Source organism: Elephantulus edwardii, unplaced genomic scaffold (assembly GCF_000299155.1).
Source record: "Elephantulus edwardii isolate Elephantulus edwardi_28Jun2011 unplaced genomic scaffold, EleEdw1.0 scaffold00012, whole genome shotgun sequence".
NCBI classification, from domain to species: domain Eukaryota; kingdom Metazoa; phylum Chordata; class Mammalia; order Macroscelidea; family Macroscelididae; genus Elephantulus; species Elephantulus edwardii.
Window position 1 is genome coordinate 30,648,001 of NW_006399762.1, and position 27,156 is coordinate 30,675,156.

Below are 27,156 nucleotides of genomic sequence, written 5' to 3' on the forward strand. Positions count from 1 at the left end.
TGACCCTATGTACAACAGCTCAGAAGCCTACCCTATCCTGAGCCAGTCTCACTGATTCTGACACACCAACCCCCATAGCCCAATTCCTGTATCAATCATCTCATCTGGGGTCTTCCTCTCCTGCACTGTCCCTCCACCCTTCTGCTCATGAGGTCTGTCTCCAAGGACTGGTCCCTTCTGGCCATGTGGCCAAAGCATATGAGACAGAGCTTCAGAATCCTAGCCTGAAAGGAGAAACTTGGTTTCACCCTCTCCAAGACAGATATATTTGTTTTTTTGTTAGTCCTTGATATGTTCAAGACTCTCCTCCAGCACCACAACTCAAAGGATAGATATTACTTAATTTCTGAGACTTATAGCTTTTGGCATCATTGTCTTTATTATAAAAAAAGCACACACACCAAAATCACACGTAAAGTATGTGCATGTGTGTGTGTTTCAACATTTAAAGTTAGCAGACAAAACTTTGTGTTCTTATTAATTTAATGTCTGTTTCCCAGGAGAATAATGTTGTTGTGTTATGCTTCACTCACTATTACTCATTACCATTGAATCAAAACCATTTCATAGCTGATCCTCCAGTGGGTTTTCAGAGGCTGAAGAGGATGAAACCAGGCTTCTCCTTGGAGGCAAGGATTTTGAGGCTTTGTCTGATATACTTTGGGCATGTTTCCAGAGGGGACCAGTACTACTTGGAAGGACATCCTACTTGGAAGGGTAGAGGGACAGCACAAGAGAGGAAGACCCTGGATGAGATGGACTGGCTCAGTGACTGGGTAATGGGACCAGGTATGTCAGAGACAATGAAAGAGCAAGATTTAGAACTGTTGTACTGTTAAAGGTTGGAGTCGACTCAACGGCACATACCAGCAGCAACAACAAATCACAGAGAAGGAGATTACCCATCTTTCCCCCTGGGTGCAGCTGATGGATTGAAATCAGCTGCCTCTGGGTTGGCGGTCAAACTCCCTACTCACTAGGTCACTAGGGCTAAGGCAGACACACAATTGTGATTGATTAATTACCCAATTAGTTTCTCTCTTCTATTTATAGTTTTATAGCTGTGGTGCATCATCTGAATATTCTTTAATGGACTCTCATTTCTGCTTTAGCTGCTTGGAGTAATGAGAGGCATCTTTAGGAATCAGCGTCTTCCAGTGACTTGTCTTTCCAAATCATATCCCCTTCTCAGAGGAGTTCTTTTTCAGTCATTAGGCTTACAAAGGTCCAGTTATTTTGATCTTATATGGAACAACTCAAATTGGCCATTTGAGATTCTGGAGCTTTCTGTGGGGTCAGCTGAAGCTGTTGGTTGCACTTGTATCACAAGTCAACTTCTCCCTTTTCCCAGTTTTGCTTTCATGTTTTCACTTCCACAGATATCAGTTTCAAAGACATAATCTAATCAACATCAGTATGCAAAACTCCACTATTGTCAATGTCTACAACACAGAGATCCAATCTGTGAGAACAATTTCATCTTCAATTTACTATCTCTATGTTGCTTTAATCTCAACATGTTCCAAGCCAAATTTATCATCTTCTCTACAGAGATTTTAATTTAAATTTTCTTATGTGTGAGAATAACATCATGTATTTTGTGCTTACTTGGAATTGAAAACAGTTAATGTTTTACTTTTTTGCAATCATTCTAGTACTTCTATGTTTGCACTAAACTTTTTCTTTTATTTTACAATAGTTTGCATACAAAGTTCATATACATTGTGTTTCACACTATTCTTCATTTGCATTGTTTCATATAATCATTCTTCTTGTGTTTTATAAAATCAGTCACCATTTAACTATGCCCACAATTACCCTGTTTTCCCAGATCCCTGTCAGGTCATTCTCATTTCCTTTACTGACCTTTCCCTCCATTCACCAAATTGTGTGACTCTATGATTTCCTTTTACCCACTCTCAGGCCCTGTTCCCATTCTTTCCCCCTTTGAATCCTCATACATGTTTTAGTAATTATCCTTCTGTTTTTACAATAATGGTCTTAAGCAGTATTTATTCTTATGAGGCTGAGTTAGTTCCCTCAGCATACTCCATTCTCTCCCAATTTATGTAGTAATTTTCAAAAGTATTTCTCCTGAGTGGTGGGTGGTATTCCATTGTGGGAATGTACCAAAATTTCTCAATCCATTCAGATGTGATTGGACATTTGGGCTGTTTCCATGTCCCTGTTATTGTGAATAACACTGCTATGAATATTGATGTACAAATCTTCACTTGTGTATCAGTTCTAATCCTTGGGTTATATTCCTAGCAGTGGAATAGTTGGGTCACATGGAATTGCTATGTTCTGCTTTTTGATGAAACGCCAAACTGTCTTGTAGAGTGGTGGTACCATTTTAAAAATCCAACCAACAGTGTATGAAAGTTTCTATCTCACCACATCCTCTCCAGCATTTATTGCTTGCTATCCTGTTAAACTTTGCTGCTACTAGGGTAAGATAGTATCTCATTGTGATTTTTATTTGTATCTCTCTTATTATCAGTGATTTTGAGCATTTCTTCATGTGTCTGTTGGCCATCTGAATGCCTTAGTCTGTGAAAAGTCTTTCCACAACTTTTGCCCATTTTGTAATTCTGTTATCAGTATTTTTCTTGCAGAGATTCTATGTGCTGTAAACATTTGTTATGAGACCTTTGTCTGAGATGGGATTGCTATATGTTTTTTTTCCCCTTCAGTCGATTTTCTCTTTATCCTGTTGGAAAAAGGGTTTGATGCACTTTAGTTTGCTAAAGATTGCTCCACAAGCAACACTCTTGGCACCAGCAGCCAGGAAATTAAAAGATGTATTGTGTTGGGAAAATTTGCTGTCAGAGACCTCTCCAAAGTGCTGAGAGCAATGATGGCAGTCTAGAAACTAAGGTGCACCTGATACAAGCCATCGTCTTTCAATCACTTGCTATGCTAGAGCTGGACAATGAGTTGGATGATAGAAGGTGAACTGATGACTTTGAGCTATGGTGTTTGAGAAGAGTCTTGAACATACCATGAACTGCTAGCAGAATGAACAAGTTCATCCTGGAGATGGTTAAACCAGATAGCTCCTGGGAGGCAAGGACTCTGAAGCTTCATCTGACATACTTTGGACATGTTGCAAGGAGGGACCAGTCCTTATAGAGAGACACCATGCTTGGGAAGGTGGAGAGACAGTGCAGGAGAGGAAGACCCTTGATGAGATGGATTGATTCAATGACTGGGGTAATGTGGGTAGTTGTGTCAGAAACAGTAAAATTGGCAAGAGATAGAGTAGGGTTTAGGGCTGTTGTACACTGGGTTGCTATGAGTTGTAGGTGACTTGACTGCACATAACAACGTTATCATCAACAAAACAGGGATTTAATCTTTAGAAGGTTTTATTAATCAATTTTATCCTTTCCTGGTTCTTGTATTTCTGACTATATTTGACAGGGTTTTTTTAATTATTATTTTGTGTGTGTGGTGTCAAATCAGATGTTACTGGTAACAGGAGATTGTCCCTCCTGCTCCAGCAGGGCATCTAGTTCAAACCGCTCAACTCTGGGATTGCAGAGCAGCTTCTTGCCACTAGGCCACCAGAGCTCACCCAGGTGTTTTTTTATACCATAGGTGAAGCCTTCTAAGCTTGGTCCCAATTTGTCTATTATGATCTTTATGATTTGGACTTTACTCCTAGGTTTCTGATCTACCCTCAGTTGATTTCTGTGTATAATGAGAGGTGTGGATCCTGCTTCAACTTTCTGCTGGTGGCAGTCTAGTTTTGCCAGCACCATTTGCTGAAGTCACTGTTGTTTCCCCGTTTGACAGTTTTGTTGTCTTATCAGGTATCAGTTGACCACAGATAGATGGGTTCATTTCTAGGTTCTCAATTCTGTTCCATTGGCCTATGTGCCTGTCATTGCACCAGTACCATGTTGTTTTGGTTATTACAGCTTACACTTGGTTTTGTTATCAGGTAGTGCTATGCCCTTCATTCTTGTTTTTCAGAAGGCTTTGTGTATTTGGGGTCTCTTTCCTCTCCAAATAAATTTGCCATTTGCTTTTTCTATCTCTTTGAAAAAGGAATTTACTATCTGCATTTAGATTGTATTATACATATAGATTGCTTTTGGTAGCATTGTCATTTTCACTATATTGAGACTTCCTATCCATGAATAGAGACCATTTTCCCATTTATTTGGGTCTTTTATTATTTCTCACAGGGCACTCAACTTCTTCTTTTGAATCTAAAATTTCTTTTGAATCCAACACTGCCAGTGTTTTCATTTCCAGTATTCTTTTCTTCTTTTCTGTTACCTGCTGAATTATTGTTATTATTTAGTTATTTGGTCTCTTCTTTTCTATATTGATCCCTCCTATACATTATTTATAAATCAGCTTTCCTAAATAATCACTTGAAATCACTTTACTACTCAAGATGGAGAGGGTGAAACCAAGTTTCTCCTTAGAGGCTAGTATTTTGAAGCTCTGTCTCACATACTCTGGGCACATGGCCAGGAGGGACCCGTCTTTGGAGGAGGACATCATGCTCAGAAGGGTGAGGGACAGTGTAGGAGAGAGACCCCAGATGAGATGGATTGATACAGGAACTGGGGCAATGTGGGTTGTTGTGTTGGAGTAAGACTGACTTAGGACAGGGCAGGCTTCAGAGTTGTTGTACATAGTGTTGCTATGAGTAGCAGGTGACTTGATGGCACATAACAACAACTCAAGATTTACTATGAGTCCTAGTTGACTCTAATATACCCAGCAACTCTACCACCAATCACCATTCAAGATTAGTTAGTGGTTTCATATATCATAAACTCTTAGAAATGTTACTTAATAGTTGCGTGTGCATTCAACTCCATTTTCAACTTGTAAACTCCTGGAACTGAAATTTATTCAATTTATGTGATGGTATTAATAGATTGTATTATATTTGAATTCCTAAATTGGAAGCAATTAATGTGAACAGTATATGCAGAGTCATATTTTAAAACACTGAAAAAAGCTAATGTTTTGTTGTTGTTGTTATGTGCCGTCGAGTCACTTGCGACTCATAACAACCCTATGTACAACAGCCCTAAATTCTGCTCTGTCCTGTGTCAATCGCACAATTATCCCAGTCACTACTTACTTTTATTTCTTACCACTGATGAAAGCAAAAGAAGAAAGAAATTGCCATGGGTTTGATTTTGACTCCTGGTGACCATATGTTTCTCAATAGAACTGTTATGTAAGGTTTTCAAGCTATGATTTTTTTCAGAAAGAGGTAGGGTTTCCTTTCAAGACAGGTGGATCTGAACTGCCAAGATGTTGGGTAGGTGCTGAATATTCAGTTAACCATTTTCAGCAGCTATAGATTCTTATCATTACTATTGTTGTGTGCCATGGAGTTGGAACTGGCTCATAGCTGACCCTCAGTGGGTTTCCAGAGGCAGGTCATTGCATGAGAAGAGACTCTCCATCCTTCCCCCACAGAGAAGGTGGTGGATGCTAACCATGTGTCTTCGGTATTGCAGCACAAGTTCTTACTATTACGCTACAGAGCTTCTCACTCTCATATTTCAATACGCTGTAGCATATGAATGATGGGGATCCGCATGGTTAAAATGAATACATTTCACTGTTTCCTTTTATGTATATATGATAACTTGGTCATACTTTGAAATGTCACTTACACAAATACACCCCAACAACAGCAAAGCTCATCAAAACAGAAGACAGACAGATGCTTGCAAGGTTGTAGAGGGATTGGAACTCTCATACATTACTGGTGGGAATGTAAAATGGTACAGCCTTGATGAAAAGCAGTTTAGTGCTACCTTAGAACATTTGGAATAGAATTTACCAATTGATCTAGCAATGAAATGCCACTACTAGATATATGCCCCAAAGAAAGAAGTGCCATAATACAAACAGATACACCACATATTTATTGCAGTATTATTTAAAATAGCGAAGAGGTAGAAACAACCCAAGTGCCAATCAGCTGATGAATGGCTCAAGAAATGATGGTACATTCATACAATGGAATATTGTGAATCACTAAAAAAATCACAAAGAAGTTATGAAAGACTGAAAAACATAAATCACTCAAGAAATTATATTGAAAAAGTCAGTCAGAAAAGCACAATTATGGTATGTTGCTATGTGCTGTCCAGTTAGAATTGACTCATAGTTGACCTTCCAGAAGGTTTTCAGAGAAGAAACGAGAGGAAACCGAAAATTTTTGTCTCTCAAAGCAGCTGATGGATTGGAACTGCCTGACTTTGGGTTGGTAGTCAACTCTTTATCTATCAGGTCATGTGAGCTGCTGTACAATAGTATAAGACCACATTTATAAAAAGCTAATGAAAGGTTCACACATAGAATAACTCCTGAATAGTTATTAGGGATAGAGAATGAGGGAGTGTGAAGTAAAAATGTAAAAAAATATGTAATTTGGGTGAAGGGAAAGGCAATGTACAATAAAAGGTTGATCATATATCATAATTATTTACATTAGTGTTAAAAAACAAAATGTATATAAATGATTGAGTAAAAATTAATATGATTTATAACAGTTACTCTAAAGATAAGACAGCATGAAGACATTTTTTTTTTAATTTTTTTTTTTGAAGACATTTTTTAAAATGTCATTTATAATACAAATATTTTAAGTGAACATTTCATGTTCTAAAATGCTTGTCATTTATACTGTTTTCTTCAAATCAGGATGCTCATAACTTACCAGCAATTAGTATTTAAGATGTATTGTTAATGTTAGAGAAAATTATTGGCAAGAGTGATCCCAAAAAGTATTCTGGAGTCTCTGAATGGATAGCTGCGTCAAGAAACAAAGAAAAATGCTAATTTGAGGGAAAATCTCTAAGAAAATTACTCTTCACAAAATTTCCTAAATAGGGTTATCATTTTAATACCATGAAGCAAAGCTATGTCTGCAAATCAGAATATTTTATTTTAAGATTGTATAGATCTGTAGGAATTAGCCTCATTTGTTGCAAAGAGTATTTGCAGCTTTCCTAAAGTAATTGGGAATGATGAAAGAACCCAAGTGCCCAGAAAAAAAGAATATCAACCCTGTTCCCAACTGCAGGATAAGTAGGAATCCCTACTCCTCCCCAATGGCTGTGAGGTTCCATCCAAAACAGAATTAAACTGCATGTCTTCAGAATTGTAGCACATCTTCTTGCCACTAGGACAACAGAGGGGGTAAGAAATGGATGGCACTGCAATTCCAAAGACACATGGTTCGAATCCACCAGCTGCTTCATTAGAAAAGATTGGACAATTTCCTCCTTGACAACTGACTAAGATTTACTGGCTTTGAACACCTGCTAGAGGGCCAGCTATGGTTCGGTTCCAACTCTACTGCAACCAACAAGGCTTAGAATTAAAAGAGGAACAAAACAAGGTTCACCAGTCCTGAGAAACATCTACTTATTAATGAACACAGTCATCTGTCTAGTCATTTTTGCTTGCTATCATAGAAACAGCTCCAAATTAAGGCAACCTTTTCCCACAACAGAATAAAAATGAAGCCTGTTCCTGAGCCATTGTCATGATCAATGGAGTGCTAGAATACATTATTAATGGGTATTTTTGATTGTCTTCTAACCTCAAAACACAGAGCTCAGCTTCCAATACGATATACGAAAACCCCAGAGGGTTTTCATTGGCTGATTTCCTGAAGTAGGTCATCAGCCTTTTTTAAAGGTTTCTCAGTTAGAAAATTCCTCTAAAATAGACCACCATATGTGACTCTACTGGTATTTGAAAGAGTTGTGACAGTTTTTAGGATGGTACAACATCACAACAAACTGACAGCAGGTGGTAGACTTAGTATTTCTTGTTCCTATTGCTATTATGTTGTGTCAGGTTAGAACCAGCTCACAACTGACTCACCAGTGGATTTTTAGAGGCTGTAAATCTCCTTAGAGCAGCTAAGATGGTTGATTCAAATCACTTGTTTGAGTTTCCGAATCAGTACTTAGTTTCATAATATCTATAGTATTTGCTGCTGAGGGTCAGGGACTGCAGACTTCAATATGGATTGAGGCTCAATGACAAGAAGACAAAGATTCTCACCACTTAACCAATTGGCAGCATCAGGATGGATGGCAAAGAGATTGAGATTGTTCACAGCTTTAGTCTGCTTGGCTCCACAATCAACACTCATGGCACCAGCAGCCAGGAAATTAAAAGACGTATTGTGATGGGAAAGTCTGCTGTTAGGGACCTTTCTAAAGTACTGAAGAGCAATGGTGTGTCTCTGGAGACTAAGGTGCGTCTGGTACAGGCCATCGTCTTTGTAGTCACTTGTTATGCATCAGAGAGCTGGACAATGACCAGGGAGGATAGACGGAGAATTGATGCTTTTGAGCTTTGGTGTTGGAGAAGAGTGCTGAAGGTGCCATGGACTGCTAAGAAAACATACATATTCATCCTGGAGAGGGTTGAACTGGGCTACTCCCTGGAGGCAAGGAGTCTGAGACTTTGTCTGACATACTTTGGTCATGTTGTAAGGAGGGACCAGTCCTTGGAGAGGGACATCATGCTTGGGAGGGTGCAGGGCAGGCACAGGAGGGGAAGACCCTCTGGGAGGTGGATTGATTCGGTGACTGGGGCAATCGGGATGAGTGTGTTGGAGACAATGAGATTGGCACAGGACAGTGCAGAGTTTAGAGCTATGAGTCGCTATAAGTCGCAAGCGACTCGACGGCACATAACAACAACAACAACATTTTCAAGGGTCCATTATTTCAGAAGTGGATGGCTAGTCCCGCTTCTTAGTCTGTCTTAATCTGGAAACTACTCTGAACCTGTTCACCATGGGTGATCCTGCTGATATTTGAAATATTGGTACATAGCTTTCAGCATCACAGTAACAACATTCAAACTTTATAGTATGGCAAAATGACAGATGAGTGGTGATTACTGATGTCAGATGGACCATGGCTGTAAGTAGAGAACATCATAAAGATATTTGTGTACTACTAACTATGCAAAGGCATCTGATTCTGTGGATCATAACAAATTAGAATAACATTGACAACAGGTGTTCAAGAACATTCTGTTGTGCTGAATTTTATGTGACCCAAAAGAGTCACTCAGTTACTAACAAATAAATACTGTATAGTTTAAAATCAGGAAAAGTGTGTATCAGAATTATATGCTTTCACCATATTTATTCAGTCTGTATATTGAGCAAATAAATTTGAGCTTTGGTGGCCTAGTGGCAAAAAGCTGTATTGCAATCGTATGAATTTGGAAGCCACCAGCTGCTGGGCAGGAGAAGATTGGGCAATCTCCTCTTGTGAGATTAACCGCCTCTGAAAACCAAACAGAAGGTCAGCTATGGGTCGGTTCTGACTAGACAGTACACAACAAAAACAAACAATGCTAAGGAGATAATAGAGAAATTGTATTATATGAAAAAGAATGTGGCACCAAGATTGGAGGAAGACTGACTCATCAACAACCTTACTACCTGAAAGTGAAAAGGACTTGAGGCATTTACTGAAGATCAAAGACTTTGGCCTAATTTTTGGTATGGACTACACTTCAACATAAAATAAAATATTCTCACAATGAGATCAACAGGTAACATCATGACAAACAGGGAAAAGACTGAAGCTGTTCTATCTATAATCAACACCAAGAAAGTAGCAGTCAATAAATCAATGTACTGCACTGAGCAAATCTTCTTAAAGACTCTTTTCAGATTATAGCTTAAAGACTAAGGTTTACCTGGCCCAAGCCTTGGTATTTTTTAATTATTTCAGATGCATGTGAAAATTGGGCAATGAATAAAAAGAACAAGAATACATGGTACCTTCCACTGTGGTATGTGGAATATACCATGAACTGTCAAAAATACCAAACTAATCTGTCTTTGAGAAGGTTCAGTCAGTGTGCGACTCACACACTTGGGGTATTTTATCAAGAATATCCAGTTCTTGGAATAAGACATTATACTCGGGAAAGTAGAGGGTAAAAAAAAGATGCCTTTCAACCAGATGGATTGAGACAGTGGATGGAACAACAGGCACAACAGAATGTAAGGATGGTGCAGGATTGGGCAAGCTTTGATCTCTTGTACATAGAATCCTTGTGAGTCTAGTCAACTTGAAGGCACCTAACAACATCATAATATTATACTTCCAATATAATTGAGTGGTTATTCTGTCTAGTAAGAGAAGCATGCACACACCAAACTATCACTAAAAGCCATAATGATCAAATCTCCTGTGAACAATTGCTTTTGCTATCAGTTTATATATGGTAATAAATATATGCCATCTGCTTCCTGAAGCTCTTATTTAATATTTATTTCTATTTTCACTCCTACAGTGGCACTTGGCACAGAAGGCCTCAGAAGACAGGTCGGAAAACTGTCTTGAAAACCCTATGGTACAATTCTACTCTCCACACATGGGGTGGCCAGGAGTTAGGATTTGTCATGGATACTATCTATCAATGCTAGTATATTTGAGAACAATATAGAAGCACATTGTCCATGATTATTAAAAGCTAAACAAACAACTGTTTAAGATTTCAGATTTATTATCCCTGCAGAGATACTCTGCATATAACACTGGCTAACATATTGGGTTGCACTGGAGAGTAGAGAAGCCAAAGCACAAGGAAGAATTCAAGATACTAAAGAGTTGAAGAGAAAATTCCAAAAGGCATCATGGAATGACAAAGCAAAATATTACAATGAAATGTGCAAGGAGCTAGAGTTGGAAAATCAAAAGGGCCGAACTCGTTCAGCATTTCTTAAGCTCAAGAAACTAAAGAACAAATTCAAACCTAGAGTTGCTATAATCAAGGATGCTTTAGGCAGAATATTAAATGATCCAGGAGGTATTAAAAGAAGATGGAAGGAATATACTGAGTCATTGTATCCAAAGGAATTGGCAGATACAAAAGAATTTAATGAAATAACATTTGAACAAGAGCCTATGGTGATGAAGGAAGAAGGTCAAACTGCTTTGAAGGAAATCGCAAAAAATAAGGCCCCAGGAACAAATGGTATACCAATTGACATATTTCAGGTAACAGATGCTGCCCTGGATGTGCTCACCAAGTTGTGCCAAGAAATGTGGAGAACAACCACTTGGCCAACTGACTGGAAGAGATCTCTATTTGTTCCCATTGCAAAGAAGGGTGATCCAACAGAGTGTGGAAACTACAGAACAATATCATTGCTCTCACATGCAAGCAAGATTCTACTGAAGATTATCCAAAAACGACTGGAACAGTACATCAGCAGAGAACTGCCAGAAGTCCAGGCTGGGTTTAGTAGGGGTGGTACTAGGGATATTGTAGCTGGTGTTAGATGGATCTTAGCTGAAAGCAGGGAATACCAGAAAAATGTCTATCTGTGTTTCATTGATTATGCAAAGGTGTTTGACTGTGTGGATCATAAACAGTGGCTGACTCTGAGAAGAATGGGAATCCCAGAACATTTGATCGTGCTAATGCGAAACCTATAACACTGCATGGTTGCAAAATTGGGAAGGGTGTATGCCAGGGATGTGTCCTATCTCCACACCTTTTCAAACTGTATGCAGAGCAGATTATCTGAGAGGCTGGGCTCTATGAGAAGTGTGGAGTCAGGTTTGGTGGAAGATCTATTAACAATCTGTGTTATGCAGATAACACAACCCTGTTTGCTGAAACTGAGAACCTCATGCACTTGCTGCAGAGGGTCAAGGACTTCAGCCTTCACTATGGACTGAGGCTCAATGCCAAGAAGACAAAGATTCTCACCACTGGACCAATTGGTAGCATCAGGATGGATGGCAAAGAGATTGAGATTGTTCACAGCTTCAGTTTGCTCGGCTCCACAGTCAACACTCTTGGCACCAGCAGCCAGGAAATAAAAAAAACGTATTGCGATGGGAAAGTCAGCTATTAAGGACCTCTCTAAAGTACTCAAGAGCAATGGTGTCTCTCTGGAGACTAAGTTGCTCCTGATACAGGCCGTGGTCTTTGCAATCACTTGCTATGCATCAGAGTTGGACAGTGACTAGGGAGGACAGAAGGAGATTTGATGCCTTTGAGTTGTGGTGCTGGAGAAGAGTACTGAATGTACCATGGACTGCCCAGAAAACAAAGAGATTCATGCTTGAGAGGGTTAAACCAGGGTACTCCTTGGAGGCAAGGAATTTGCGGCTTCGTCTGACATACTTTGGACATGTTGTAAGGAGAGACAGGTCCTTGGAGAAGGACATCATGCTTGGGAGGGTGGAGGGACAGCGCAGGAGGGGAAGGCCCTCTATGAGGTGGATTGAGTCAGTGACTGGGATAATTGGGATGGGAGTGTCAGAGACAGTGCGATTGGCACAGGATATAGCCGAGTTTAGGACTGTTGTACATAGGGTCGCTATGAGTTGCAAACGACTCGAGGGCACATAACAACAACAACAACAACATATTGGGTGTGTTACGTTGAAAGAAGAGGAGAGGTCAGAGGCGGACTTGAGTGCAGAGTCCAAGTAGCCATGACTCAACCTCCTGATTCAAAGTGACGAATCCCGGCAGCAGGGGGCGCTGGCGTACAACCGGGTCCGGCCCCCAAGCGCCTCCCAGCGCAGGTAGTCCGTAGTCGCCGCCATGCGTGCACTGCTGCCGCTACTGCGCACAGCCTGGGGTTGGTGGGCCGGCGCCTATCCCGTCGCTCTCCGGCTGCAGATATCCCGCACCATGGCGCTGTACTGCACAGAGGAGCGTGGCCAACCCCACTCCAGCGATTACCGCGTCTTCTTCAGTAAGTAGCTCGCGGACCACGCAGAGCGCCGTAGGCACCTCGGGGGTGGGATTTAGAGCCGCCCCTTGCGGCCTCCTTCCTCCCTCCCCTGGCCCTGCGCGGTTGCCGCCTCTTCCTGCCCGTGGAAGCTCGCGCCAGTGCCGGGAACTTCCTGCGAGGTGGGCGGGCTTCAGGACCCCAAACGTGGAACTCAGCGGTGCAGAGGAGCTTGAGGCGGCCGAGCTGACCCCGTCGACCTGCCGTGGGCGTCCACCCTCAGCGAACAGCGACGCGCGCAGCCTCCCCATCGCCGCTGCGCAGCTTTTTGCCAATCCCTGGCCGCTGTCCGGCTTGTAGGTTAAGAAAGAGAAAGCACAGGTTCTGAAAAACTCCTGAAACTGGTAGAAGCCGACAGAACTTTGGAGATCCCCAGCCTAGCGAGTCTTTATCTTTTTTGTATACTCACACGTGTGCATCCTGAAAGCCTTGCATGAGCAAGAGCCCCTTCGAATGAGGATGGGCCTGTAGTTTTAACCCTTGATTCACTCTACGTAAACAAACCCAGAGGAGGAAAAAAGTGAACTTCTGGGATGTGGAGCTGGCAGGATGGGACAAGAAAGGGCCCAGGCTTCCGTGACTCTCCTTTTTTATTTGCACACCTATTATTTTACTTTGTACCTGAGCTGTAATGTGAAAAGAAGTCATTTGAGTTGTCCTAGTGCCTAATTAACTTGAGAAGCCTAGGAGGAACTGTGCTGCCAATCTGAAGAATGTGCCGTGCATCATACAGAGCCTTCCAGCGCATCAGTTCAAATTGAGGATTTTGAGATTTTAAACTCTACCTCCGGTCAAGTTTCTTACTGTGCAAAGCTTGCTTTTCTCGATAGGACAGATGTATTATCTGCATGTTTAGTCATAGCGTTTGGAATAAGATTGCTTTTCATAACTCGTTGCCACTGAGTCGCAACTGACTCTCCAGCTGGTTTTCAGAGATTGTAAATTCTGCGAGAGGAGGTTGTCCATCTTTCTCCAGTGGATTGGAGGGTGGATTCAAATTTTCGGAGAGGCACTGTCTTTATGTTAACCATACAACTTCCTCAGCCTATGACAGCGAGCTCCCTGCTGATTATTAACAAACCCTGTAATCATTATCCTTGGAATTTATAAAATATTTGCAGTATACAGTTTGGGCTGACATAGTATTTTAAGGAAAAGAAGGCTGAACTTGCCCTAGATTTTGTGATTACAGATGATTGTACTAGAGTTCACATTTTCTTGCAGAAGTTGTTTTTCATTTTCTCTCTATAATACTGTTTGAAGCATTTGGAAAACCATCCTTGAATGGTTAGAATTGATTATGTGCACAGGAATCAAAGAAGATCCAGATTTCTTGTGTTCCAAAAGATTCGGTGTGATTGTGACTAGAATTGTGTTCTGTAGAAAATGAATTGTTATTAAATGGTACTTAAATTTTTTTAACCAAATGGAAACCTGTCTTTGCCCATGATCAGTGCAAATATTATAGATTTGATCAAGTACAGCTTATGGTGAGGACGGCACAGGATAGGACAGGATTCTGCATAAGGTCCCTGTGAGTCCTACTCACTTCAAAGGCACCTAACAACAACCACTGGTAGTTTACTGTTTGCCAACAGTAAACAACAGAATAATAATCTGTATCTATCTATAAAGTATACTAGACATTGTTAGATGTAGTACAGAGGGATGTAGTTATGAGCCCTGTCCTCAAAAGACTTATACGCTTTTATGAAAATATGTTGTTATATACCATCTGAGTCGGAACAGATGTGTAACTGACCCTCCGGCAGGTTTTCAAAGAGGGGGAGATTGCACATCTTTCCCCACAGAGTGGCTGGTGGATTCAAATCCTTGCTGAGGGTGGACAGTGCAATTCCACAAGCCACCAGAGCTTGAAATAGTAATAAAGAATAATACAAACATGGATGCATATCTTATTTACATAGTAATTAAGAAAAAAAGCTTGATTAGCCTAGGGTAGACAATCAGTGGACCAAACACTGAATTTGGAATTGGAGTTCCTAGGCGCTAACCTAAGGGAGCTCTGGTGGTCTTCTCGGTTAGGAAGCTACCCTGCCAACCCAAACGTTCATAGTTCAAATCCACCAGTGACTTCACAGGAGAAAGATGGGTACTCTCCTGTGTGATTCACTGCCTATGAAAACCCACTGGAGAGTCAGCTATGAGTTGGTTCCTACTCCATAGACAGCCCCTAACAACAAGCCTTAATTCTGGCTTTGTCATCTCTGGGAGTATACTGATGGGTTATTGTTATGTGCTGTCAACCCTATGTACAACAGCCCTAAACCCTGCTCTATCCAGTGCCAATCTTATTGTCTCGGACACACTTACCCCCATTACCCTAGTCACTGACTCAATCCATCTCATGGAGGATCTTCCTGTCCTGCAATGTCCCTCTCCAAGGACTGGGCCCTCCTTGCAACATGTTCAAAGTATGTCAGACAAAGCTTCAGAATCCTTGCCTCCAAGGAGCAGCCTGGCTTCACCCTCTCCAGGATAAACGTAGATGATAGATTTATTTCTCATTACTATCACTAGTCATTAGATGAGTTCTTATTTAAGATGACCCTATGGGTATCTCAGTAGAACTGTGCTTTCTGAGGTTTTCAGTGCCTGAATTTTGGAAGGTAGAATTCCAGGTCTTTCTTCTGTGGGTTGACCTGACCAGCTAGCCTTCAGTTAGCAGCCAAGTGTATCACTCCAAGTCTCTGCTTCTCAGAAAGCCAGTTTTTGAGCTAGGAAGTTGTCTAAGCTGTATTCTTCATGAATATTCTCCATTCTAGTATTCCAGGAAAGCATAGAGATAATAGGAGGGAAATTGGGGCATTTCTGAGGCTATCTTTGCCACTGACTATGGTTTGTTTCTTTAGCTGCATGTGTATTTCAGGCTTGTAATTTTTCCTTTTACTAGAATACTAAAAAAAGCTCACTGTTGTCGAGTTGGAACCAATTTAGAGCTCACCCTCTAGTAGGTTTACAAGGCTGCAAATGACAGTAGGAGAGATTGGTCCCCCCCCCCACCGCCTTTTTCCCCCCTGCAGAGCAGCTGGTGGATTTGAACCACCAGGGACATGCAACCTTTGGATTAGCGGTGGAACTTTCTGTGCCACCAGAGGACCCTATGTTGCTAGTATAAATCTCAACAAAGATAGTATTTTTTTTTTAAATCCAGTTGGAACAAAAATGTCAGAAAAGAGGGGAGGGAAAGATTCAACTTAGGTAAATAGTGAGAACTGGAAGAAAGGAGGGGGAGTGCTTTGGAAAAAGAGAAGTTGTTGAGACAGTAGCTGGAAGCTGTCTTGAGCTAAAAAATTCCTGAGGAAATCACCAGATGGCATCCTTATCCCAGGACTGTTTGTTGGAGAAGGTAGGGCTTGTGAAAGGAACCAAGTTTAGGGTGTGTAGGGTAAGGGGGAAACCATGAACGAATTTCTTTGTAAAGCTGTTCACTGGTTTTTCATGTAAGCAGATCCATACGTAGTATTGAAGTGCACCTTATTTCACTTCAGTGCTTCAGTTCAGAGTTATTAAAGTAGAAGAATTACTGAATATATCCCCAGACTCTGACTCTTTTTCTCACTGTCGTCAAGTTAGAACTGACTGATAGATGACCCTCCATTGGTTTTCCAAGGCTGTAAATTGCACAAGAGCAGATTGCCCAGCTTTGTCCTCTGGAGCCACTGATGAATATGAACTGTCAGAAAGACATTGCCTTTGGGTCAGCTCCCCAAATGCTACACCACCAGAGCTCCCTGAAGGACTAGTAGAATGAAAGGTAGAACATTTTTTTCGTTTTCATCCCTATAAATGAGAATTATTTTTTTTAACTGCCATTCAAAAAATTCTAGTAAGTCATGCAGCATTTGCAGACTGTATAGAAATAATGTTAGTGATATACTATGTTTTTGGGGAAAGCGCGCTCCCTAATGGAAGGGAGTCAGCAGGTGCCAGCCCTGAGCCTGTTAGTAACCTTCTGTGTAGCCTTGCATAAGTTCCCTAACCTCTCTGTTATTTTATTAAACCATGGAATGAGGAGATTGGATTGGAAGATTGTGACTACCCCATGGAATGTTATTATAGTTCCTTTATTTTAAAATTTTTTTAATATTTTCTTTAAAAATAAGGAGACTTATTTAGTAAATTAGAAGAACATGTAATTCTTACCTTCTGTGGAGAGTTACAACAAAAGTTCTGAGTTATTCTTATGTAAATTGTACCAGACTTTTAGCTTCTCAGTAATAGCGGTGGGACTCAGCTTGGGATGTACTGAGTAGAATGATTCCTGAAACTTCTAGAAGCAGCAATAGTTGGGGCATGGAAACAGTGCTAAAATAATAGTGAAAACACTCATTTGGTAGTGTTGACTTAGGCCATCTTGGGCAAGTTACTTAAACTTCACTTCCTTTAGTTAAGATTTTAAAAGAATTTTCATGACAGTTAAATGAGACTGAGTATATAAAAGTTAACAATGCCTTGTATATGATTAACTATTTAACATGTTATTTCTCTTCTGCATTTGATTTTAAGGGCTAGACCAACAATCATTGACATTCTGTGAAAGGTGAATATAATGGAATGTAGATAATATAGAATGTTTTCTGTATGTCTGTCCCAATTTTGCCATTCCTGCTGGGCTAGTAGTTGAAGAGTTGTGCTGTCAACCCACAGGGAGGTAGTTCAAATCCACCAGCTGCTTCTCTATGGGCAGTTTGTGTACCATACGATTTATAGCCTCTGAAAACTTGCTAGAGAGTTGGTTATGAGTTTGTTCTGAGTCAATGGCAATGAGTTATTCATTTCGAGTCCTTGGAAAGGAGAGCTTTGATGGCCTAGTGGTAAGAAACTGTGTTGCAATCCCAAATACACATAGGTTTGAATCCGCGCTAGCTGCCAGCTGCTCCATAGTGGAAGGATGGGCAATCTCTTTATGTGTGAGTTATTGGAGGATCAGTGGTACCAACTGGATGGCACACAACGAAAAAAATCCTTGGAAAAAGATATCATACTGGTAAAGGAGGAGAGTTAGCGAAAGAGGAAGACCTTCAACAAGATTGACGCAGCAACTAACAATGGGCTTAAGCATGAGGAGAGTGCAGAATACTGCAAGGTTCAGATATGTTCTTCATAGGGTTGCTAAGAATTGTAGTTAACTCAGTGGTACTTAACACCAACAGATTTCAGAGTTTTAAGGGAACTGTCCTCCAGGTTTTTGAGTTGTAAAATTATAATGAAGTTAAGGCGTTTATATGGGACCAGAGGTGTAGCACTATGTGATAATACTCCTTGAACCTTCTGCTTATGTTTCATTTGTTTTCTTTGTTTGCCAGTTTATTGTTGTTGTTATTGTTATGTGCCGTCAAGTCTCCTGAGACTCATAGCGACCCTGTGTACAACAACCCTAAGCTCTGCTCTATCCCTTACCAATCTTATTGTCTCTGACACACCTACCTCCATTACCCCAGTGACTGAATCAATTAATCTCATCAAGGGTCTTCCTCTCCTGCACTGTCTCGCCACCTTCCCAAGCATGACATCCCTCTCCAAGCACTGATCCCACCTTGTAACATGTCCAAGGTATGTCGGATGAAGCTTCAGAATCCTTGCCTCCAAGGAGCAGCCTGGCTTCACCGTCTATATGACGAACTTGTTTGTTCTCCTAGCAGTCCATTTAAAAGCTTTTCTCAGGATTGAGAAAGGCTATACTTTCCACAATTTAAATTTATGTTGCTATGGGATAGAGGACTGATTTAAGGAAACAGGCCTCTGGGTTTTTTTATTCAGCATGAGGATGAATCATGCAGTTCTTTAACAATGTGTTTACTTCATCATTTATAGTAAGCAAATGTGGATGTTGAAATGACTGTCATTTTCTTTTGTTTAGTACATCATTTGAGTAATTGATGGGATCTTCCATTAACTGTATTGCACGTTTGGACTTAATGAAATATCCTGTGTATAATCCATGAAAGATGTGTTTGAAACTAAGTTCATGAGTGTACCTGTAGATTTTTATTTTGGCCTATGCCCTAGAAAATGAATTGCCACAGTTTAGCAAAATAATTTTTATGTGAGCATATAAAAAATTTTTAAAACTATATTTATTTGGTTATTGATCCATAAAAGCTTAGTTTTAAAACAGCCTAGTTTTCAAAATGAGTGCTGTGAACTCTGAATATTCTTGTTATCTAATTAGAAGAAACATTTCATTAAAATTGACTTTAAACTTTTTTCTATTTATTTTTTAATTGGAAAGTAGAACAAAGCTAAATAGTAATTTCTGGTGGTCTTGTGGATAAGAAGTTGTCCTGCCAACCCAAAGGCAAGGAGTTTCAATCCACCAGCTGCTCTGTGAGAGAAAGATGCATTTTATAATCTCAGAAAACCCACTAAAGGGTAGGGTATGAGTCAGTACTGACTCAGCAGCATTGAAGACAGAAAGATTACAATATGAGTGTCTAATGGTTTTAATAGTAGTAGTATGTTAAGTAGTAGTATGTTAAGAAGCTGAGTAGAAAATTTCAAAGGGCACCTCGGGATGACAAATCAAGGTATTATAATAAAATGTACAAGGAGTTGGAGTTGGAAAATCAAGAGTGCTGAACTCACTCGCTGTTTCTTAAGCTGAAGGAACTAAAGAACAAATGGGAGATGTGAGTTGCAGTACTTAAGGGCGCTATGGGCAGATTATTGAATGTCAGGAAGCATTAAAAGAAGATGGAAGGAATACACAGAGTCACTGTACTAAAAAGAGTTGGCTGATAAGAACAATTTCAACAAGCAACATGATTAAGAGGCAGTGGTGATGAAGGAGGAAGTTCAAGCTGTTTTGAAGGACTTGGAAAAAAAAAATTATAAGGCCCCAGGAATTGATGGAATACTAGTTGACTTATTTCAGCAACAGGTGCCTGGATGTGCTCACCAAGTTGTGCCAGTAAATATGGAGGACAACTACCTGGCCAATTGACTGGAAGAGATCCTTAATTATTCCCCCTCTAAAAAAAGGAGACCAGACAGAGTGTGGAAATTATCAAACAATATCACTAGTAGCACACACTAGCAAAATCCTCCTAAAGATTATCCAAAAATGACTGTAACAATACATTGACAGAGAACTGCCAGAAATACAAGCTGAGTTTAGAAGAGGCTGTGACACTATAGAGACATTATTGCCAATGTCTGATGACTTGATGGCACATAACAACAATGTCACCGACCACCCGACCACGGTCGTGACAAGAAACTCAAGGGGTTTCTTGGTGAAGAGCAGGTGAGGGACGAAGTCGGCGAAAATGAGAGTCTGCACACCAGGATGATGTAGAGAGCTCTGATTTATTATGCTAAAAGCTTGCTTTTTATACATTTAAACTTGTTTAAACTTGACTTATAGCCAATATTTTGTGATTACAAAGCTCACATAAGATTTTAACAAAAAGAAAGTATTTTCTATTACTAAATAATAGCATCGGCTATTAAACATTCTTTGAACAAGAAACACAATGACCTTATGTTGGTCATCTGCTAGACAATGGTTAATGGTTTACATTTCACTTCCTTTCCTCTCCTACTTTGTGTCACTGTATTTTAGCCACCTTTGTTTTTGCCTTTGTACTCATATTTGTACTGTACCTAACGAATCTTAACATCTATTTTCTTACATTCTGGACCATTCCTATGTTTAACAATAGCTTTTGCAACTTGTTTCATAAGATTTTAATTTGTTTTTTGTTTGGCAATGTGCACTAAGGTGGACGACTTCCTTTAACTTGTTTTTACCAAGTTAATTTGTAATATTCAATTCTTTTTCCTTGGAATACAAAACGTCTGTATAAGGAAGAGGTACTGGTGTTGGAGTTGGCAGGACATATGGTCCTTTATAAGTACTTTCTTCCCACCACCTGTTATTTATCTGGTAATATTTCCTATTTCTTAAAGAGACCTTTACTTTTAGAGAAGTTTGTCTTTTGAGTCTTTTCTTAAACCTCTCTGTTTTATTCTCATTAACTATGACTTTCTGCTGTTGAAACTAGTCTAAACTTTCTCCTAATATACAATTACATTACTAAATATGAGTTGCAAGTATCACAAAAGAGGAATTAGATACATACTCAAAGATCATATTCAAAATTATACTTTTAAGAACAATCTCAATTTCTTTTATATTTTCATCTTGTATGTTATCATTTCCAGGAACATCAAATGGTTCCTGATTAAGGACTTTAGTTAAATCTTTATCCTAGTTCTGGTGAAGTTCCCCTGATTTTTCCCCAGAAACTCCCATTCTTATCCTAGAAGCAACTTAATTTCCAGAGGTTTCCCGGGATTACGAAGACCCATCTGTAACAAATATCCAGGCATCAGCCCACTCACAAGCACAGGGCTTGCAAGATTCCCTCTTATGCTATCCTTGAGGTCAGAGACCCCATACAGGCACGGACAACCCATTTTGTCACACAGGTGTCGTGGCCAGAGAGGACAGCGAGGCGGGTGTGGCACAACAATATTTGAGCCAGGAACCAGTCCTCAGAACAGAGCAGGGAAACACTTCATGGTTCAAAATTAGGGACGTGTCTTGTCTCCATACCTTTTTAATCTATATGCAAAACAGGTTGTTTGGGAGGCTGGGCTTTATGAAGAGGAATGTGGAATCAGGATTGGAGAAAGACTTATCAACAGCTTACATTATGGAGATGATACAACCTTCCTTGCTGAAACTGAGGAGCATTTCCTGCAGAAGGTCAAGGACTGTAGTCTTCAATATGATTGCAACTCAACATCAAGAAGACAAAGATTCTCACCACTGGGCCAATTGCCAGCACCATAAAAGATGGAGAAGAGATTTAGGTTATTAACAATTATAGCTGCTCAGCTCCACACTCAACTATTGGCACCAGCAGTCAGGAAATCAAAAGATGAATTGCACTGGGAAAATCTGTTGTAAAGGGCCTCTCCAGAGTAATGAAGAGCAGTGATGTCAGTCTAGGGACTAAGGTGTGCCTGATCCAAGCCATAGTCTTTGCAGTTACTTGCTATGCATTAGAGAACTAGACAAAGACTAAGGATGGCATAAGAATTATTGATGTCTTTGAGTTGTGATACTGGAGGAGTCTTGAGCATATATGATAGACCACCAAGAAAACAAATAGAACTGTCTTGGAGAGGGTGAACTCAAGTTTGTCCTTGGAGGTGAGGATTTTGAAGCTCCGTCTCACATACTTTGGGCATGTGGCCAGGAGGTCCTGCATGTGGTCTGTGGTCCTGCATGGAAGGGTGGAGGGACAGTGCAGAAGAGGATAGCTCTGGATGAGATGAATTGATAACAGTAATTGTGGCAATGGGGGTAGGTGTGTCGGAGTCAGTGAGACTGGCCCAGGACAGGGCAGGCTTCAGAGCTGTTGTACATAGGGTCACTATGATTCTCGGGCAACTGGACAGCACATAACAATAACATGTTGCCACTTGGTATCCACATAGCTACTTGATATATGTATAAAATCCAGTATATTTTTTCACATTCCATTTGACTTTTTACTTGTTAATGTGCTTAATGAATTTATCTTGATATAACTTGCTTTTATGAGAGAAAGTAAAACACAGATAACTTGAGAATTGATACATTAAAAATCTTACTTCAGACCTCTTTCTGTGAAGTCAGAACCTACTCCCAAATGATCGCCCCAGTAGGTTTACAGAGGCTGTAAATGTCATAGGCGATTACCAGGTTTTTCCCCCTCAGAGCATCTGGTGGACTGGAACCACTTGCTTTTGGGTTGGTAACACAACTCCTTACCCACTGGGCTTCGAGGGAATCTTATACCAGTTGGAGGGAAAATTTGACAATCGTGGCAATATCTGTGTATATAAAAATTCACTAGTTTATGCCTAGGGTTGCAGTCTGTGTTGTCAGGTGTTGTTGAGTTAAGTACGACCAGTAGAACAACCAGTACGACCTTGTGAACAACAGATCTAAACCCAGATCTTTCCTGTGCCATCCTCAGAATCTTGGACATATCTGAGGCCATTGTGCAGCCATTGTGTCAGTCCATCTTGTTGAGGGTCTTTCCTAGCATAATGTCTTCCTTCAAGGATTAGCCTCTCCTTGCAACCTGCCCAAACTATGTGAGACAAAGCTTTATCATATTTGCCTCTAAGGGGTACTCTGCTTCCAACAGTGTTGCCTCCAACAACACCCTTGTTTGCAAGGCAATCTATAGTAGATAGGAGTAAAATGTCAAGATCAGTTAGCAAGGTGACTACAGTTGTTTATCTCTTCCCAATAAATACCCTGTTGAAGTGATACTAATACAGAAAGCACTGTTATTACCATTTAGTTTGAATGGACTCATAGCTGACCCTGCAAGGGGCTTCTGAGGCTGTAAATCTCACAGGGGAAGTTGACTCATCTTTCTTCGCTGGAGAAGTTGGTGGATTTTAGCTACTAGAAAGGTTTGGCTTTGGGTTTAGCAGCACAACTTCCTGCAGACTCAGAAAACCTAAAACTCATTGCCATAAAGTGGAAAGTGACTCATCACTGATCCTTTGTTGAGTTTACAGAGTTGCCCATCCTTATCTTGAAGAGTAATTGGTGAATTCAAACCACCTTAGAGGCGTGATCTTGGAGTTAGCAGCACCACTGTGAGTTAGGTTATCCTGAAACAGCTAATTAAAAGGAGGCATCAAAGTTTGAGATTTAAAAGTATTTATGAAAGATCAGATGTTTCAGATTGAAATAGATGTGATTATTAGGAAGCAGCCTGAAGAAGCTTCAGTATTTATGCTGAGAGAACTCTAGACTAAGAAGGTGATCTGTTTTTCAGTCTTAGATTGTGAACATGCAGTTATGGGCTAGGTTAATGGATAAGAGCAATAAGAGAAGCTTAATTCAGAAAGATAAAATTTTATGATAGAAAAGCACATGTGTTTACCATGCAGCACTGAAGTTTGAAGATTAGTTACTTCTATAGGAATTGGGGGGGCACCCCAAAACACTTAGTGGAGCAGTTTTTGGTCAAGCTACTAGTGTTGGTGCCTCATAAGAGTTCTTGGCTTTCTAGCCAGGGACCCCTCAGTGTAAGAGCCAGCTTCTTACCCATACTTTTCAATAGGATGCTGGCCAATTAATAAATCTTGCCCATGTGGTTTCCAGTCCACTTTTTTAGTTATCTTAAGTTTCAGTATAAACTTACTAGGGCCTCTGGTGACCTAGTAGTAAGAACCTGTGCTGCAATCCCAAAGGCACACAGTCTGAATCCACCAGCTGCTCAGCAATAGAAGGGTGAGCAATTGCCTCTCATGTGATATATGTCTCTACAAACTTGCTTGAGGATTAGCTATGTATGAGTTAGTTCTGACTTAATTTGATGGCACATAATGATAAGACAAGCATAGCAGTGGGCTTATGTATATTGGAGATGGTGAGGATGGTTTAGGATAGACATATCCTACGCTAGACATAGAATGATAGAATTTTGCACAATCAACGATTTATTCATTGCCGGTATATTTTATAAGAGACATAAATGCAGGCTATATGCATAGGAATCAGATTGATTTATCTGCGGAATCGCTGAAGGACAATATCAGCTGTGAAAACTAGACCAGGTGTTGATTGTGGAACAGACCACCAACTACTCATATGCAAGTTCAAACTGAAGCTAAGGAAAATTAAATTAATCTGTGGGAACCAAAATTTGACCTTGAGTCTATCCCACCTGAATTTCAGAACCATCTCAGGAACAAGTTTGAGGCCTTGAACACTAATGAGCGAAGACCAGATGAGTTGTGGGAGGATATGAAGAACATCATCCGTGAAGAATGCAGAAGATCATTACAAAGGCAGAGGATGGAGAAAAGACCATAATGGATGTCAGAAGAGACTGAATATTGCACTAGAGTGCCAAGAAGCCAAAGCAGAGGGAAGAAATAAATTAAGGAGCTGAACAGATGATTTCAAAGGGCAGCATGAGAAGACAAAACAAAGTATTATAATAAAATATACAAAGAGCTGGAGTCAGAATATCAAAGGGACCGAACTTGCTCAGCATTTCTTAAGCTCAAGGAACTGAAGAACAAATTCAAGCCTCAAGTTGCAATACTTAAGGATGTTTGGGCAGAATATTAAATGATCCAGGAAGCATTAAAAGAAGATGGAAAGAGTATACAGAGTCATTATACCAGAGGAATTGGCAGACATAGAAGAATTTCATGAAACAACATATGAACAAGAGCCTGTGGTGATGAAGGAACAAATTCAAACTGCTCTGAAAAAATTGGTAAAAAACAAGGCCCAGTAATTGACGACATACCAATTGACATATTTCAACAAACAGATGCTACCCTGAATGTGCACACCAGTTTGTGCCAAGAAATCTGGAGGACAACCACCTGGCCAACTGACTGGAAGAAATCTCTATTTGTTCCCATTCCAAAGAAAGGTGACCCAACAGAGTGCAGAAATTATCAAACAATATCATTAAAATCACATGCAAGCAGAAGTCTGTTGAAGATTATCTAAAAATGACTGGAATACCATATCAACAGAGAACTGCCTACAGTGCAGTTTGGGTTTAGAAGAGGCCATGGTACTAGAGATATTATAGCAAATGTTAGATGGATCATCGCTGAAAGCAGAGAGTACCAGAGGAAATTTGTGTTTCATTGACTATGCAAAGGCAGTTGACTGTGTGGATCACAACACACTGTGGCTGACTTTGAGAATGGGAATCACAGAAACTTGAGTATGGCAAACCTATACTTGGACCAGGAGGCAGTCGTTAGAACAGAGCAAGGAAGCACTGCATGGTTCAAAATTGGGAAGAGTGTACACCAGGGATGTGACCTATCTCCATACCTTTTCAATCTGTATGGAGAACAGCTTATCTGGGAGGCTGGGCTCTTCAAGGAGAAATGTGTCATCAGAATTGGAAGAAGACTCAGCAACAATCTACATTATCCAGATGACACAACCTTGCTTGCTGAAACTGAGGAGGTGGTGCAAACATTTAGGCAGCTGACCACTAACTGGTGACAATACTTTAGAAGAAAGGCTTGGTGATCTTCTTCCAAAGGTCACAGCCCTTGACAACCACTTGTACGGATTGTCTGAAACCTTGGTGTCCTTAGTCAAAATCAGCTATGTGGCAACTGGTCTGATCTGTTTTAAAATTTTAGATAATTTCATATTTAGAAAAGTTACAAAATTGATAGCGTTCTGCTCATGTAATTTATTGGTAATTTGTACAACACCATTGTATATTTAGCAAAACTAAGATACAAACATTCGTTGTGTTATTAACTAAATACCTGCTTTTGTTTAGATTTTGGTGGTTTTTTTTACAGATACACCTTTTTCAGTTCAAGGTTCCATTCCTGGCACATTCTATGCTATGATTTAATCTTCTCTGTTCTCCTCCAATTGAGATAGTTTTTCAGTTTTTCTGTGTATACTTGGTACTTTTGATGAGTCCTGATCAGATAGTTTGCAGCTCTTCAGTTAAAGTTTATCTGATGTTTTTTTCCTCATGATAATAATGTTATTTGTTTTGGGGAACATCACTGCAGAGGTAAAGTGAGTTTCTTTTTTATAGCATGAGTATCAAGAAGTACATGCTATCAACACAGTTTATCACTTGATCATTTGGTTGTGAGTACTTTATCAGTTTTCTCTACTGTAAAGTTGCTGTCTTTTACTTTCCACATTTTGGTATTTGGAAGTGAGTGACTAAGACAGTCTTCACGCAGTGTTGGTGGAGGGTCAGGTAAGCATTCTCATTTAGAGCAAGAGTCTCTCCAGAAATCATTTCTAGTTCTTTTATAAGGAATATACATCTCTCGTTTGTTTATTCAGTCATTTATTTATATCACTATACTGATTAGAAACACAAATTGCTTCTGTGCACATGGACCTGACCTGTTGGCCTACCCAGGAATTATATTGATTACATATGTGCGGAAAATTGTTGGAGAAGCTTAGTATTAGCTGTGAAAACTAAGCCAGAAGCTGATACCATCAACTGCTTGCATACAAGTTCAAACAGAAGTTAAAGAAAATCAAATCAAGTCAACAAGAACCCAAGTTTGATCTTGAGTCCATCCCTCCTGAATTTAAAGACCATCTCAGGGACAGGTTTGAGAACTTAAAGACTAATGAGTGAAGACCAGATAAGCTATGGATGATATAAAGAATATCATCCATGAAGAATTCAAAAAGTCACTACAAAGACGGAGAAAGAAGGAAAACCCAAAATGGATGTCAAAACAGACTCTGAATAGATGGCTAACAAGCACATGAAGAAATGCTCAAAATCCCTAGCCCTAAGAGAGATGCAAATTAAAACAACTATGAGATATCATTTCACCCCAGT

General features: G+C 40.0%; 1 protein-coding gene across 1 annotated transcript in view; it reads left to right on the forward strand.

Annotated features, from left to right (window-relative positions):
• The first annotated feature begins 12,692 nt into the window (after nt 1–12,692).
• The window catches only part of PPA2 (pyrophosphatase (inorganic) 2), a 175,186-nt gene continuing 160,722 nt past the window's right edge, over nt 12,693–27,156 (forward strand). Inside the window, exon 1 of the mRNA XM_006881156.1 lies at nt 12,693–12,757. Coding sequence (XP_006881218.1) covers nt 12,694–12,757 — 64 coding nt within the window. The 5' untranslated portion in view covers nt 12,693. The remainder of the gene's footprint in view (nt 12,758–27,156) is intronic.